General features: G+C 41.9%; 1 protein-coding gene across 3 annotated transcripts in view; it reads right to left on the minus strand.

Annotated features, from left to right (window-relative positions):
* Positions 1-3,098: 3,098 nt before the first annotated feature.
* Positions 3,099-17,708, minus strand: part of LOC121072237 (unconventional myosin-X-like) — an 85,731-nt gene continuing 71,121 nt past the window's right edge. For all 3 annotated transcript variants that reach the window (XM_040561663.1, XM_040561664.1, XM_040561665.1), the window contains 10 exons: positions 17,409-17,603; positions 16,026-16,183; positions 14,738-14,861; positions 13,062-13,359; positions 11,585-11,792; positions 11,015-11,151; positions 9,438-9,561; positions 7,393-7,842; positions 6,469-6,660; positions 3,099-5,408 (listed from right to left, as the gene is read on the minus strand). In XM_040561663.1, the coding sequence (XP_040417597.1) occupies positions 5,295-5,408; positions 6,469-6,660; positions 7,393-7,842; positions 9,438-9,561; positions 11,015-11,151; positions 11,585-11,792; positions 13,062-13,359; positions 14,738-14,861; positions 16,026-16,183; positions 17,409-17,603 (2,000 nt within the window). In that variant the 3' untranslated portion in view covers positions 3,099-5,294. The remainder of the gene's footprint in view (positions 5,409-6,468; positions 6,661-7,392; positions 7,843-9,437; positions 9,562-11,014; positions 11,152-11,584; positions 11,793-13,061; positions 13,360-14,737; positions 14,862-16,025; positions 16,184-17,408; positions 17,604-17,708) is intronic.

Consider the following 17,708-nt stretch of genomic DNA (forward strand, 5'->3'; position numbering starts at 1 on the left):
CCCCTGCCATGGGCAGGGACACCACCACTCAATAGGTTGCTCAGGGCCCCATCCAACCTGGCCTTGAACACCCCCAGGGATGGGGCATCCACAGCTTCTCTGGGCAACCTGTGCCAGTGCCTCCCCACCATCTGAGTGAAGAATTTCCTCCTAATCTCTAATCTAGATCTCCCCTCTTAGTTTAAAACCATTCCCCCTTGTCCTGTCATTATCTGACTGAGGAAAAAGTTGCTCTCCATCTTTTTTACAAGTCCCCTTTAAAGTACTGAAAAACCACAATTCATTCTGTTGTCAAGAAAACATAAAGTTCTTATTGACCAAATTATTTAACAGACTTTGATAGAGAACTATGAGCAAAATTAAAGAACTAAGCTTAGGAAACGCAGGCCATCAGGTATACGACAAAAAAATTCGGTTGTCACTGTAATGGACTTTTCCCATTTAGTTCTTAAAGAGTTTTGAAATTGGCAATTGACAAAGCACTACAAAATGTAATTTCACTATTGATATGACATTAACTTGCAAATGCCCCATAGCATTCATGCCATTATCTTGTTTTTATCCCTTTATCGTATCTTCACATTGAAAATGCCTATGCCCACTATTGTAATACCTGCCAGTAACTAAGCTTTTCGACAGAACTTGGGGGGGCAGGGTTAGGGAATGGGGAAATACCAGATGAGGCATTTGTTGTGATTACATGGTAATGCAACACAGACTTCAAGTGCTGGATTTCTATTTGCAGTGCAGAAAGGAATACAGTCAAAACAATGGCTGGTTGGTAGCTTTGCTCCTTTTCAGCATAAATATAACAATTTTCTCTACGGTAACTTTTAAGAAAGTAGCATTTCAGTGATAGAAAATAATTATTCCAAAATGTGCTTTCTTCATTATGTTGGCCCCTTAACGTGCACATTTTTTGTGAGAGCAAGGGAGAACAAAGATCTTTTCCTACATGCTGTATCTCAGGGCACTTGCATTAATTCTAAGAGAGTTCTTTCTACTCCTGCTTTCTCTCAGCTTCTCTTTTCGTATGCCCTGTGTTATTGTTCCCCTTTAACAGACGATATAGAATAAACATTTAAGCAAAACTGCAACACTTCTTACACTCTGTAAAACCCAGCAAGCATTGTATGCCTATTCAGATTAACCTAACAAAGACATTGATTCAGAGGAAGCCACAAATATGCCTGCAAGACTGTGCATGACTGAATGGCATCCCCGTTAGCAACTGTACTGCCTGCTGCTTCATTGGCCTTTATTTTCCTAAGCATGGTATGGGTACTGGGGCACTTTGTTGCAAGGGAGAGTGTAAATTACATGTACACAGGTAACATGTGGGCACATTTACCCAGGACTTTGAGGAAAAGGGCTGGGCTCCTAAAGTTTCTGCTGTGTCTTACCTCCTGCGGCTGCTGTTGTGCTTCATACCTGTTCTGTTCTGTACCCGTCGCCCTGTCCCTCCCAGGTTTTGCCCATCCACCTCACACAGGCCTCTAGAGCCTCTGCCTCACCCTGCCCTGCCACCCTTTCATGTACCCCTCCTCCCACCGGCACCTGTTGTTCTGCCCTGCTCGGGCACGTTACAGGCTTAACGCGGGCATTGTCGTGCCTGGATCCTCCAGATTTGTGACTTACCACCTGCAGGCACCCTAAATGCAAGTACTTAAAAGAGAACGCATAGTTCTACTTAAGCTGTGGTGTGGGGTTCACGTGTAAACACCAGCACTGGCAGACAGAAAACCTCAGACTTATTCGACGAGCGCTATTAGGGCACCACTGGCGAATGCACCACCAGATAAACTCACCACCACACACGGAAGCCTGCCAGCGCGCACCAGCTGCCGGGGAAGGAGACCAGCAAGCACCACCTGCAGCCACCAGCCTGAGAGGCGCAGGACGAGCACCCCCAGCAGCCCCGCAACCCCATCGCGGGGTGCCGGGACACTGAGCCCGAGGAACGCCCGGCAGCTGCGGAACTCCCCCAGCAGCCGCCTCGGCCGAGGGGCGGCCCCTGGGCGGGCCGCTGCGGCAGCGCCCAAAATGGCGGCGGAGCGCCGCGCAGGCGCAGTGAGTGCCCAATGCCTGCCCGGCTGAGGGGCGACATGGCGGCTTGGGGCTGCTGGAAGGGGTTTTGGCGTGTATGGGGTGTTCAGGGGAGGGCTGCGGGATGAGGTCCGTGAGGTCTGGCACTGCCCCCAAACCCACCCAGATAAGGGGGAGCTGCCTGCATTTGGGGCTTCCTAAGCAGAAAGGAAGGAGAGACCAAGTGGTTGTGCAATTACAGGCAGGAATGCACAACAGCTGCGGAAAGAAAAGCAACTGCTGAAGTAAACAGGCAGTCACCACCTAAAGGAACTGTAGACTACACAACGTGCTACAGATGAAGAAACTGAAAATCTGTGAACAGGTGGTGGTGAAATTCATAGAATCATAGAATCGTTAAGGTTGGAAAAGACCTCCAAGATCATCTGGTCCAACCATACCCCTACCACCAATGTCACCCGCTACACCATGTCCCTAAGCACCAGGTCCAGCCTTTCCTTAAACACCCCCAGGGACAGTGACTCCACCACCTCCCTGGACAACCCATTCCAATACCTGACTGCTCTTTCTGAGAAGAAATGTCTCCTAATTTCCAACCTAAACCTCCCCTTGCATTGAGTGATCTCCAGGGTCCCAGAGGGCTCTCAGAGCATCCGACTAAAGGATGTATAAGGACACATTGATGGGGACTGTGCATCACTGTATTGTTTCCATACCTGTGGACGTACCGAAGGAGCTGTTGTCTGCTAGAGGATAGTCTGTCCGTATTGCTGATGATCAGCTGTTCCTATGCAGATTTACTGCTTCAGTGATGCGCCCTTGGGTGAACACCAGCCCGTGAGTGAGCAGCAGAACCTGGAAACAAACCTCACACCTTGTAGTGGCAAATTGCTTTCTGTTATTTGCCACAGAGGCAAATTTCCCTTCCGAGAGAAGGGCTGTTGTCCACTCATGCCGTTGATGCCTCCTTTTTACTTACAAGTTCTGAGTATTAGATCGCTGAGTAAACACCTTAACGTGAGCATGCAATGTCTGAGAGTGAATACAGCCTGTGCAATCCAATAATTTATTAAACTTTCATCTTGTAAAGCCAGTTACAAATTAAAAAAGACAGCGGAAGGAATTCTGTAATAGAAATGAGCAAAATTACAACAAATACTAACGGGAGTTACATTCCCAAGTGGGTTCAAGCTGCCTGCAGCAACCCAAGAGCCAGAACAGAAATAGTGCAGAGTTAGGACAGGGATAATCAAGGCTATTCTGATACATAAAGAGATCTAGTCAGTGTATGGACCAACACAAAGTGTTACTTTTCAGGTTGCCTCTGCATTCCTGTTCTCTCTCACTTGTGACCTGGCCATCTTTTTATTCTTTGTGATAAAAAGTGGATGTTTGTACGATCCTTCGGTAAAGCTATTTAAGGCAAAACTCCAGTTGAAAGTACGATATACAGTAGTGGCTATCCTCTTAGGCTGGATGTGTGGAAGGTGGACAGGGTGCTTGCACATGCTGCAGTGTATTGTGAGAGAAAAGCACAGATTAGGCACTGTGTTTTTTCTTGCATTGTCAGCCTCAAATCTGTAGTGTTACATGACAGTATTAGTGAAATGGCACAACTTGAAGTTTAATTTAAACTGAACCTGTTGCATACTGACTCCTAGTTTTCTTGTCTATGAAATTTCTATTTTATAGCTAACAGGCCTTAAGCTGCCACTTCTTCAGAAATACAAACATCTGATTTTAAGCAAACCTGCAACAAGGTCCACATCACACACACAACTCTACAGTTTCATTAGGAAACTGAAAGGGCCTTTGCATTTCGGGACCCCAAGACTTGACTGGGGTTGTAGAAAATGATGGCCTAGCCACAAGGTTTCTTGATTGCCAATGCAACCAATTTGTGATGCGACTAACGATACCAAATATTGTTTTAAACAGTGAATTCAGGAGACTGAAGATGACTGTCATCTTTCACTGACAATGAAAAAAAAATTGCTTCTTCAAATTGCAGATGACTATAAAAACCTCCAAGAGGCATTGTTTCTTTGATATATATATATATATTTGCTGATGTCTAGGGACCTAAGAGAGACTGGAAGGGGATATGGAGATTCAGTGATGGGAGCAGTTCCAATTAGAACTCAGCAGAGAATGAAGGACTTGGCATCTGCTTACGGTAGTACAAAGGAATTGAATTATTGCCTATAAGAATTTATCTAGGCATCTCTTCACTCAGTATGAAACTGTTCATTTAAAGCTAACGTTCAGGGGTTCCAGTCATCCTAAAATCCCATCTAGAGAAATAAGGAACTCAATGCAGGTAGGCTTCTGGCCATAAAAACCTCTGACCTCCATCTGAAACCTGGACTTTGTGAGGAACAGCTTCGCTGGTAATGCAACTAAATCAATCTTGTCTTCTGGACTGTACCGGGGAAAAGGCAATCATTAATTTTTAGGTAACAGGTGCTACACGGAATTACCAAAATGGTACCTGATGATATATTTCAGTGGTACTATTCTGCACGATTTTCTTCTATGTTTGCGTATTTAGAAATTTTTACTTAAAGTGCCATTTTTTACAGTCATGTACCTGTGAACTTCTGTTAGAAGGTAACAATTCCCCTCAAGTGTCTTTGTTTGTTTAATGGTCTCTCATGTAGGGTTTGACCTCTTAATTGGACTGTTTGGCTTGAATTACAAAAAGACATTTTGTTTTAAGACCAGATGAGATCATTAGTATATCCTGAAGAGAAAACTCCAGACTGACTTATTTTGGAGCTGCCTACAAAATAAATAAAAAACAAATATTCTCTTAGCAGACTGTGCTGTGATCCCCTGATCCCAGATGTTTGCATGTTGGAAATTCATAAGGAAGCTTAACTCTGCCTCCTGTAGTGCAGATTCTTGTGATATTTTCTGCCAGTATGACAGGTAATTGTGAAAGCAGCAGAGGGGACAGGCAGAAGGAGGATGCTTCTGACTTTGCTTCTTTAAGGTACATTGTTCATCAGACAAGCAAGGGAAAACAAGTTTTGGGCTGTTAATATTTAACAACAACAACAGTTGTTACTGTTCAGTGTCTTTGGGCAGAGGTGCAAATCCTATGGTACTGCAGATGCCACTTCAGGTCTTAAATACAGTAGTCAGTCAAGTGGAGTTCTTATAAACATCTTTGCTACACTTGTGCTGGCAAGTTGCAAATACCAATCATTAAACAACTGCCTCTCTCTCATGGCAGTTCGTTCATATCACCTAGTCCAGACGCTAGCGTGACTGTCCACACTGGTGGCTGATTTGACGCTGCAGCGTTTCTTCACTATCATGTTGATGTATGCTTTCATGATCTTTATTATCTCACCCACCTAGAGAAAGAACATAATATTGGGATAAGCACATCAAAAACCTTCTTCCATTGATGTATACCAGACATTTTGCAGAAAAAGTTTCCCCTTGTCCAAACTCACGGAACTGTAAATTTTGCATGCAATGTTAATGTGAACATGACAGTAAGGATAAGCATGAAAGAGCTGGAGTCATTACCACTATACACAGGAAAGATATGGGAAATGAAAACAAGGTCAGTAACAGGTATGCAATGGCTTCTTTACAAATAAACGTTAAAAAGAATGTGATTTTTCAATATGGAAAAAAGCTGACAGAAGGATATGGCAGAACTCCACAAAAGCCTGGGCTGCCTGGGAAAGACAAATTGAGAATGACTGGTTCCAGTCTTTCCCAACACAAGAAAGGGACGATATCAAATGAAATACAGTGGTAGACTAACTGAGGAGAGTATTTTTTTACTCATAAACAGCAGAATTCATTGTCATATTTGCAAGCATTTTTGAAACATATATATGCCTCTCTAGATTACTCTAGCATGTTCTTTATTGTGCACACTGTGCATAAAAAGACCTAAGTTTCCTCTGAGGTACATTCAGGATAGAGTTAACGGCAGTTAGGACTGTGATTCTGGTGGGAGAGAGCTGTGATCTTACAGCAGCACCCTTTAGTACTTGACAAGTGTGTGGTCTGGCTTGTAGCTCAAAGAAAAGCACCTTTAACGCTACTAAAAATTTTTATTTTCTAATTTTGTGAACTCCACATTTATAAACTGGAAGGGAATGAAGTAACTGACAGGATGCACACTCATGAGCACCCAAAATTTGAAATTCCGAGTGCCATGGGAGACACTCAACCTCCTTCACTTTTTAAACAGCATCATTCTTTTTTATGTATATCTCTGTATTCAAGACAGACACCTCAACCCTTTAGGTTTAAGGTCCCTTCATCTTTTTCTTTGGCTGTCCTGTCCCTTCAGCAGAAGTTCTTGCCTATAACCTTGTCTTGTCCTTAGAAATTAGAGCTTTACTGGAGTGCTAGTAAAACTGCACATATAACAAGTCTCATGCTTTCACATACCTGGGACGTTTCAAAGAACATTTCTCTCTCATCCACTGTAATTTTGAAGGTGTTAGGTTGTGGAGCTCCAAAGAAAACAATGTGCTCGTACTGGAAAGTTTCTAGTGGTTTAGGGTCCCCACGCTTGTAGACAGACACATTCTCTGTGCTGACTCCAAGCCAAAGATCATTTGGAAATCCACCCTCCTTGCACTGCAGAAAACAGAAACACGAAATTTTGCTTAAATGCAGTGGAGTATCAAATCATCTTTGATTCAAGGAAAAGCCCTCCTTTTCTGGCTCCTGTAGGACATTTAATTTCTCCAGCCCAATATAAAAATAATATGTCTACAGAAGGAATCTTGTAGGCACTCCTCTGCAAAGATTTAGAAGTGACATGGCTGTGCGTAAATACCATTTGAGTAATAAATAATTATAGTACTTAACACTTATCAGATTTTAAAGAGATTTAGGAAGTTAAGATTCTCCTCATTATTTTACAGATCATAGAGTAAGGGCAAGCAACGTCCCATGGTAATCCATCTAGGCAGCAACAGAAATGAAAAAAACTGGAGCTGTGGATTCCTGCAGTAGCAGGCTAATCCCAGCAGTCTAAGAGACCCAGTTTGAGTGGTTTCTGTCACATTGCTACAGAACAGGGTTGTGCTTTTTGCCGTGAAGGACAATATGGCTTCATTTTACTTCCACTTCTACTAGCTACCATCTTCTTAAGCCCAGAAAAGTTTCCCCAAATCTACTGCTTTCTGCCTCACAACTTTTTGTATATGTGTTACTACAGGCTTACTCTCAGCTTATTACGACAAAATGCAGCCAATTCCTGAAATTCCCTTCTGCTGCTGAGCAATATAACATATATAGCTGTATCTATTCTACAGGCTGATGCCTCTCCTTGGCAGTAGTTAAATGAGATTGTGTGTCTCTCACCTCAACATCAAAGAGGGTTGACCCATAACCTGGCCACTCCTTTACGATGGACATGTATTTCACCATGGCCTGATGCTGAGAGAGTCCCTGCAGCTTGGTCCATTTCTGTGCTATGCTTGCACGAGCAGCTGACAGCTCTTCCTTCACCCACATCTCCATCATTTGCTCCTCTTCTACCTTCTGCTTCTTTACAGAGCCTGTCTTGAAGCTACGTTTCAATGTCCCTTCAAGAAAGCTGGTCCGCCTCCTCTCCAGAGTGTGACTGGTGGTGCCACTGCTCTTTGTTGAGTGCAGTATTTTGGATTTTAGTCTGTTAACTGGGTAGATCCCATCAAGGGTCCAACTTATTTTAGAATAATCCCCATGAAGGTACTGCAGCCGTAGTGCTGCTAGGCGCTGCAGGGTGTCCTCTGGTGCAGGAAAATGACCATCTATGAGGCTTTCATGAGCCTACAAAAAAAAAAACAACACACCCACAAATCATTAGAAAGCAGAAACACACTTTATTCATATCTGGGTCCATGTAGGGATTCTTATGGTATTTGCCATAATAGAAAGCCAATCCCTGCAGGAAAGACCTAATTCAGGAGGTCAAAGCATACATTATAATAAAGAATTCAAAGTCTGTAACTGGTGGATGAGCAGACTGGGGGGGGAATGCGTCTTTCTGCAAGCTTGGACAGAAAGGAGAACTCTGAAGGACCTTTAGGCCTTTAACAGATTCTTTAGATCTGTAACATATAGGAGAGCCAGAAACTGAGACAATTTGTTTAGTGCTCTACCAGCTGCAGCTCCTGTGTGGAGATTATATTCAATTACAGATAAAGTTGGATGCAATAAACTCAAGACATTCAACCTCAGCCTCATTGCACACCAGCACCTTTCACCTCCTCCTCTTTCATCTGGTGCCTCCCCCAGTCTTCTTGCTTCCTTTGCTTGCTTTTCTGTGAAATGTATTACTATTATATATATAATTATATATATTTTTTTTACTGCGTCCATCACACATCAAAAAATGTGAAATGAATATCTCAATAACTCCTGCTCTCCTCCTGTTACTTCTTTTCTACCAACCTTTGCTAGTGAAAGCTGTCTAGACTGAAAGCCTTGTCAGTTGGGATTTTGGTACAACTGAGTTTCCACAGAGTACTGTGTCCTGTTCCTGACTGTTTCTTAGACATTTAGTTAACAATACCTAATCTTCATTTCAAGAAAGTCCTCTTGGGGAACAATTGTCTGTGTGATGTACGTGCCAACAACTTGATCAACAGCCAGTTTTAATCTTCATGACACTGACCCCTTGAACACATATTAATTAAATTTCAACAGATATCATATTCTGAGGCAAGATCATAGTGTTCATTAGAAGTAACAAAGATGGGTTGAATCACACAGCTGGCTACTCCACTCAGTTTACTTTTGCATCCCTAATTGCGGGGTTATTTCATACCAGTGTGATCTCTGGCCTAACAAGCATCATGTTGCTACAAACTATAGTGACTTAAAAAAAAATTAGTCAGCAAACTATTGTCAACAACATTCTCTTTTCTTTTTGTTATAGTACTGTATTCCGGTGCCTGTTAATCAGGAGAAGTTGCCTGAAAGATAATTTTCTTTGTCAATCCCCATAACACCCCAAGGTTTGACTATTCTTGTAAGCTGGATCCAGCATACAGCTAGATTTTTCAATTTTCTTTACACCTGCATTCTGCAAGCAACTACTTTACAGGATCATCTTAAACTATTATCTAAATTTCCGTATCTTTCAAAATTAAAGATGAATTCTAAAAGCATTTTATTATAATTAGTGCTTCAGTTTTTGGAAGCCTCTGTTAATTTTTCTTGCTTTTGTTCTAATACTCCTATTCCTTCGAGAATTTCTCTGTGTATCTGTTTGTTAGATTCCAGGCAAAAGTCTGAGACAATAAGTTCTTCTGTCCAGACCAGCATTCACACTTCTAGTGTGAAGGTAAACCAGTTTTCTGTTTACTCTGGTGTACTTCTGCTACCCTGGAAACTAAATCATTCTCCCACTGCCAGCTTACCTGCTCAAACATGAAAGCAAACTCCACTCCATCTTTGGGAACATTCTCAATATCCAAGAAGCAGTAAAGTTTAAAATATAGCTGCCATTGTCCTTCTTCCTCTTCTTCCTCAGAGCCAGCAAGTCTGTAAGATAGGAAAGAGAATAAGAGAGGAAAAAAAAAACGGTAACTAGAAGCACCATGGTACTGGGATGTCCACAGTGCAACTCGTGATATAAAAGTTCCTCTAGATTTCTGAAACAGAAAGGATACAGAACTACCCTGTTTACCAGGGCAATCTTTGTGCAGCAGACTTTTCTGGTGGATTCAATTTTTTTCTCTGAGTCACCTCACGCTTTGATTCAGCAGGACCCAAAGTTCTTATCAGATAAAAAAAAATTGGATCAATAGTTCTATATAAATGCAAGAGTTATGGTGAGGACACAAAGTGCTTCCCATTTTTAATATATTGTTTCTGTGTAGTCCGTGTAGATTGTGAAAAGCATCAATCTTGCCACCATTTATAACAATTTTATTTTTGTCTTCAGAACCAATATAAAATAGACAATGGCAATGGCAGCTTTCTCTACAAATTACTGCTTTCTTTATATGCCTAGCCACAAAATCACAGTCCAGAGTAAGAAATTAGAGCTGCTTTTCTATGCCCACTTAAATCTTTGCTCTCTCTTCTGATGAAGTTATTATGAGGTAAATTGACAAGATGTTATCAAAGCTAGTTGATATAAAGACATTTTTGTAGAGGACACTGAGCTGAGTACCCTGAATCATTTATCCAAATAGATTAATTTTCATGTGTGACTAGTGGTGATGAAGCCAACTACTTCAAAGGAAGAGGCATTGAAACTTATATTGCTGAGATGGTCCCTAAGTAGGGTTCACATTCATAAACTGTGCAAGGAACAGTCACTGTTTGCAGCTCAGAAATGTCTAGACAAACATCAAAGCAAACACTGGTAGCTACAAAATTACAGGTCCAAAAATGTGAAAAGCAGCACCCGTATCATTTCTTAAGGCTTTCATGTTATATCACTTCCTTGGTCAAGGAGCTTACAGATGGTGTTTGCTTGTGTAGCCCATATTAACCCGCCCCATTCATCACAATGGCACAAGTTACTATGCAAGAAAATACCTTGGTTTGATGGTGCTTCATTTTATAAGCTGTTCCAATCTGCAGATAGTTGTTGGTACTTCTAAATACATTGACATTATGTAATAATTCACTTGTCCTACCACAAACAAGCCATGAGACAGTATTCCCCTTTCAGAGAAAGAGAATGATCAAGACAACTACGTGACTTAACTATTCTCTGAGCTCTGGTAGGAAACCATTACTATTTGATAAAGGCACTACTAATTTTGTCCTGACAAGCCTGATAAGTAATGCGTCTTTGTCACCAAAACAGATGTGAACATAGTTTTCCACATAGTAAAAAAGAGCACTTGAACCTTACCAAAGAGAAGTTCACACCACAGTGAACTCTTGAAACACAACAGCTACTTTGGATAAAACTACCTGATGGTACTCTCACTTAACCAACTAGGAGTTAAAGCAACGGTTCCATAAAACATTCTTCTACCTTTCGAACTTGGCCAAGATATCAGCCACAATCACTCGACTCTCAACAGCACGGTCCACCTGCTGATTATGTTCAAAGAGAGCAAACATGTTGCGGCTGTCCTCCATTGCTAAGCCTCGGATCAACTTTTCAACCACCTGCAAACATCAGAGACAGATCACAGGGTTGGTGTTAACACACTTTCTTAAGTTAGCTTCTTGGAAAAAAGAAAGGAAAATAAACAAATATTTTGTGTTTCTGAGCTAGTGGAATCACTGGCTGTGCAGATGGACAAATGCTACCACCAGCAGGAAAGAACAGAATGGAGATAAACTGCTGAGAGCTGGATGGGGTGATGGAAGCCAGTGTGGCTTGGCTTAGGTCATAGGAACTACCAATCTACATCAGACCACGGTCTACTAAGCCCACCTCTGACAGCGGTCAAATCATGTTCCCAGGAAAGAATATAGAGGAATACATTCCCTAAACCCTGAAAAATTGGAGATGAATGGGGAAAAGGTGTCCCTTCAGCAGGCTCAGTACCTAGACGCAGAGGTGTGCTTAGATCTAGTTAATTAGTAAATGCATTACCTCCCCAGCGCTCGTGTGGGAATTGATGGTGATTTTACAGGAGCCACCGCCATGGCAGTATACTGTTGTGGTCATTTCTTCACGGGTGAGAAGAGCCTGTATTTCCTCCTGGGAGGGTACAAACTCCCTTGTCTTTGTCCTCTTCAGAGAATCACTGATGAATTGTGCATATCTGTCTATTTCTGAGCCTGGAAAGAGATCTTTTACCCTAATTGTAAAGAGAAGCAAAAAAGCCATTACACAGTGAAACAGAAAACAAGCTTATTGCCATGTAACTTGGAATATTGTAGGCAGGGAATTCAGTAGAGATGTCAAACGCAATCACCAGAAGAATGATCCCAGTTATTTCCCAAACCATAGAACCTGCTTTCACTAGTCACTCCAAAGTCACTTCAGTGCCATTTGTCAGCACCATATGAAATCAGCAGTTCAAACTTCCAAGAGTTTAGTACTGGCTGAAGATAGGAGGATTAACTATCTGAATTCACAAAATTGAGATTAAAAAGTATGGAATCAAATATAAGCTTTTTAAATTTATTCTCAATTGCCTCTTTTTACTTGCTGGATGTGCTTGAGGAATTTTTATAGTGTTTTTCAGAAACATTTTCAAGAAGGTAGAGAGTAGATGCTCATACATGTTCTCTTCTCTCCAAGGCCAGAAGTTTTTAAGTATAACAGTACATGCAACTCCAGCGATAAAAACGTGCAAAGGCAACATGGAGTATTGCTCAGCATCTTTTAGAACAAGGCCTTGGATGTCTGAAAGATTCAGCTATTTTGTGTATTTGCATGAATTTCAACTCACTCTCTCCTCACTTGGAAGGAATCAAATAGACTTTATATGCCTTTTTTTATCATTAATGAATGGAGTGAGGCTACATAACTGCAGCTTAGTTCCGATGCAGACCTCTTTAGAAAGTTGCTTAAGATGCCGAACATAAATTGGGAAGAATGTAAACAATTTAGTTCATGAAAATTGGAGGTTAAAGCAGATTAGAAATACAAATTGTAAGCCTTACATGCTTCGTTAAGCAAACAAACACTGAAAAACAGTAAATTGGATTTAGGGTATATCTGCTACTCCACAGTACACACATTTTGCCTGTGGTTGCTGCAAGGCCGTACCTACTTCAGTGAATATGAAGTGTGTTTCTCACCTTTCCTGCAGGCTGAGAATGTTTATAGGGACATTAGTAAGCAGTAGGTGATCAGCTGTAAATCCACGTTAACACAGTTTCATGGTATTCTGTGTAGGTAGCCTTACTTTCCACATCCTTTTGACACAACAGATGGGTAGCAAGGGGGACAGGGTTTGAATACACCACAACAGCTGGTAGCAAGATTTGTGCACAAGGGTGGGAGGTTGCAACACTACTGGAAGATATGTGCACAGGAGGAGGGTGAGACACACAACTACACCAGGCAGTGGAAGATAAGTAGGGACAAAGGAAACAATGCAAATTAAAAGGGCTTTTACCTTCTCAGGTGGAACTTGAGGTAACGAAGGATTCCTCTACTTGGCAGAAAAGTGCAGCTCATACATGACATCAGCTGCCAGTGGTGCAGGTTCCCAGTACTGTTGGGATGTGGCATGTGATTAGTTTGTTTGATGAGCTGACAATACACTTCATCACGAAGGGGCTTTAGATCATGGCAGGTCTGCAGAATGCCTTGGATAATTGGTATGGGGTCAGACACTGTCTCGATCTCCTGAAGGGAGTTAAAGATCTTCACTGCTTCATCCTGTAAGCTGCTGTAACCCTTCTCTTGTTGCACTGAGGAATGATCATAAAGGTGACATCAGGTAAGAATCTCCCCCATTTCCTACTGGCCCAGCAGTAGGACGAACAACTATAGTATAGTCTGTGATGGAAGAAGAGCAACCTGAGAATCTGCATTAGCTCATCTCTTGAACCTGAATTTCTACTCAAAATTCATTAATGCTTCCCCTTTACATGTGTAAATGTAGTTTTAATTAGTATTTACCAACATCTAACTTGTCACCATTGCAAATCCATTTTTGGATATCCTGTACAGAAAAGGAGAATAATGTTTTTAAAGGAAATTAGTGTTGAAATCTAATTCAGTTAAAGGAAAAAAACAATAGTGACAAACTGATCCCAAGTGCCAACCTATTCTTATCCATTTTACTTCCCCCAAAAAAAAAAGTTTTTGAACAACAGGGAAAATTTAGCATACACAGAACAGGAAAGACTCTTGCCTGTTTTTCTGGGCACCATTCTTTTATGTTCAGTCCTTCCCTCTCCAACCCCAAGGTAAGTTTGATGACTTCCTGAAACCATGCTCAGAACATGGCAAATTACAGGCAGTTTCCTCTACCTGCTAGTCCAAAGCAGAGCAACTCCAATATTGCTTCATCCCATATGGTCAAAAACAAACCATCTGGCATCTCTGGGAGGTCATGGAAGCTATTATAGACCTCTTGAAGAGTCAGGCATTGACCTTCCTGCTTCCCTGCTGTCTGCCTTTACCACAAATGTGCACATTGTATATCATTTAGTCTTTCTTGTCTGGTATGTTTGTGCTCCTAAGACACTTTGGGAACCTTACAATACTGAACGTGTTGTACAAAAGAATTTGTTATTATTAAAAAGAGAGATATTGCTTGTTGTTATTAATAATTCAGCTACTGCTCTCCTAAGCTCCTTTGCGTAGGTGACCAGTTGGTCCTGGCAGCTTGTTCTACTTATCTATTGACTTGCTACATAACCTCTGCTACTGACACTTCAATTGGCATCCTTTGATGCATCTCTCAGAGGAAGAGTTTCCTACCAGAAACAACATTTCCCAACATAAGGTGTCTCTGTGTTGATACACACACACACACACACACACCATTTACGACCCAGTTGCAACTCATAAAGACAGGCTGCACATCCCCCAGATGGATGATAAGCTATCTTCTCCCCTTTACTATAAGATACAGTGTGCTTAAGACACAAGGCTGCAGATGAAGCATACATTCTGGGAAGAGAAAGGGACTAATCCCTCTCTCTGAACACTGTGGGATACACTGCTCCAAAATGAACTTCACCTGCATAAAGAGAGCTTATATACCACTTTTGTGGTGCTCAGGCTCCTCACTGATCCTTAAAATGAGAGTGGATTTTGTCATATGGGTAAAATACTTACAGTTGACACTAACATCTCCATATGGTAATGGGAGCAAGGGAGAATGCAAAGGGTGCTGGGTGTACCGCAAGATTGGGTTCCTCCTGTATGTCTGTTCCACTACTTCAAAGTTTGTGCTGTTTTCCTGGAAAAAAAAAATAAAATCCTCAAATGAGGATAGTCATTCCTAAGATGTCCTTATACATTTAAAGTCAATCAACCACCTTTATTGATATTCTGGAAGGTCCATAGAGGGACGAGGTGACTAAAGAATAATTTACATATAAAAATTACTCTGTACATTATTTCTGAAAATAAAATGTAAGAATAGCCATACTGGGTCACCAAGCACAGGGTCTTGATTCCAAATGCAGCTTGTGACTCATGCCTACTGCAGGCATATAACAAGCACATATGGCATGATTCCTCCTCCTTCCTTCTTTGCTAAAAGTTGACAAAGCTTTTTGGAAATTAAAATAAACTTTATGACCAGGATCACCATCATCCACATGCTTGCTGATCCCCTCAAAGACCTTTAGGATATATGCCAAGTATGGCTGTTTTGTATTTCCCCAGATCCCCTCTGAATCTTTTCTTATAGCTTAGTCACATTAGCTGCCTCCCATTTCTTCAACGTTAGGACCACATAGCCTAGGGTTACATTCTACAGCCAGTAGTAATTCAGTAACTTCACATTTCAGTTCCTTTAGAGCTGTAGAGTTATTGCCAACTGATCTTGGCTATATTTCACACTCTGTTTTATTGATGTGTTCCACAATCCCTCTAACTGACATCTCAGCTGGCAAGTTTCTCAAATTCATCCCTTTTAGAGACAGGCTGCAATACTGGAATTTCCCTGCACTCCTCTGTAGTCATCAGTTATGCAGAGAATTAATTCAGGTTTTCAGATGCGTTACCATTATTACACACTTCTTTTTCGCCTCCATCAACTGGTCCTATCAATTTACTGGCAAGCCCCTTGTCTTAGATACCTTTCTTGGTCTGTCTTCTGATTATACATTTAATTTGCTAGAGTTTCTATTTATGTGTCCAGAAGATGCTTAGGGAAAGGAACGGATGAAGCAGAGATTTGCACATACTTGAGGTATAAATCCTGCATGCAATTTGTAATTGCACAGCAGTTATAGCTTAGACTCAAGCAGATCAGTTAGCAAGCTGATTCAAGATAAAATTCACATAAGATTCGATTATTTAGTTATACAATCATTTAGGTTTCTTTTACTTTTTGGTTACCCCATGAGAGCAACCTCGTTTGTTGCCACAAGGGAATCAGCATGATGCTACCTACCCTGATGTCACGAATGAGTTGCTGCGTAGGTGTTTCTATGGGAACTTTGCTGTCAATGACACCTTGGATGGCAGAGGCCCAGCGCATGGCTTCATTCAGCAGCTTTGTGTACAGTCTGTAGGAGTGCTTTCGCCCATGGACAATTATGTTCCAGTAGCCTGTAGAGACACAAAGAATCTAGCAGGTTAAGTTGCTTCCATTTTACCTTCTCTTTTTGTCTGTAACACCTGTCTGAGGAAAACCCTTGCTGCTTTGTTAGTTACATGTGGTGTGTGTGGTTAGGATGGACTGGGTAAACAGTAACATTCCCCGTTCCCAAAATGGACTTAACAGTAGGAAAGTCCCAATCCAGGTTTTGGCACAAACACAGCTTTCCAAGACACAAGTAGCTCACACTGTAACATAAATACTTCCCTGCCAACCAGGCAACTCACTTCCACAGTCAGGGTTTCGGCTACACTGTGCTATTAATCGCTCAGAAAATGACCAGCCTACACACAGCACCCAGTCCCATTGCCAAATCAATTCTCGTAAATTTTAAAAATCATGTAGTTGACAAACTGAGAGAAAAGGTCAGGATGATGACAATTCACTCCACTACAGGCAGCCCTATGTGTCTGTTGAGATCACAAATGTGGAAGATTTATTGCAAGTGAGCAGAAGAAACTTCCTCATCTCACTTTACTAAACACACCACAGTATCCCACTGCTAGCAGTTTGCTTCCAGACCTTTAAAAAAACATCCCAGGTAACTCCAGTACTCAAAAATCCAGTATTTCAAGTTTTGTTCTAAACTTCACCTTCTTTGTCAGGGGGGTTTACCCCTTGCCTCATAAGCTCATTTCCATCCCAAACTCAAGGTGCAAGCAGTGGAGAATCGTGGCAGAGCCTGCCCTACCAGGACAGCGTCACACTGCACAGAAAGCAAACGTAGGCCCCTGTCATCTTTTGGTTCTAGCAGGCTGAGTGCTACAAAAAAGAGTGAGGTATATGACATTACTGTTATTTAAGGGAATAACATTGATCCGAGAGACGAACACAGCTCATGCTGTATCACGACAGTTACTTAGTGCTGATGGTATTTACATGTGAGCATTAAGAACTCGGACCTATTTGGAAAACATTTAGATAAATAGTGACACTACTCAGTGAAAAAATATAAGCACTGTACATCTCCATCAGGTGTGAGGGAACTACCATCACTTGCACACTGTTCCCTAGTCCTTTGCAAGTCTCATATGGTTTGTGTGGGGAAGAAGTTTGCAACCACAATCACCAAGACTGTATCTCAGCAAGACACACCATTACATTCCTGCACCCTCCCCTCTTCAGGCAACTCCACCCATGCAACACCTGCTGATTACTGTTTGCTCCTCTTCTTACCTGTGTCTTTAAAGACCCTCTCATCGGGCTGCACCACGGAGCAGAGGCTGTTGAGCACAAGTGTGCCAAGCTTGGCAGCTGTGCGCTCGGATGACTTGTAGTAATCAAGTGCAGTGTTTGTCAGCACAAACCAGCGTTTCTTCATCTTCAGAGAGGACATCTTGTTGCTGCTCTGAACCTCTTTATGGAGCCAGCCTAGCAGAGGAACACAGGCACGTCAGTGGTTGTTGTTCACCACAACAACAACCTCGTCACTTCCTGGTGGCTCTCTACCTCTGGGAGCAGAACTCAAACTCTCTG

This window comes from Cygnus olor, chromosome 6 (genome assembly GCF_009769625.2).
Source record: "Cygnus olor isolate bCygOlo1 chromosome 6, bCygOlo1.pri.v2, whole genome shotgun sequence".
Classification (NCBI taxonomy): domain Eukaryota; kingdom Metazoa; phylum Chordata; class Aves; order Anseriformes; family Anatidae; genus Cygnus; species Cygnus olor.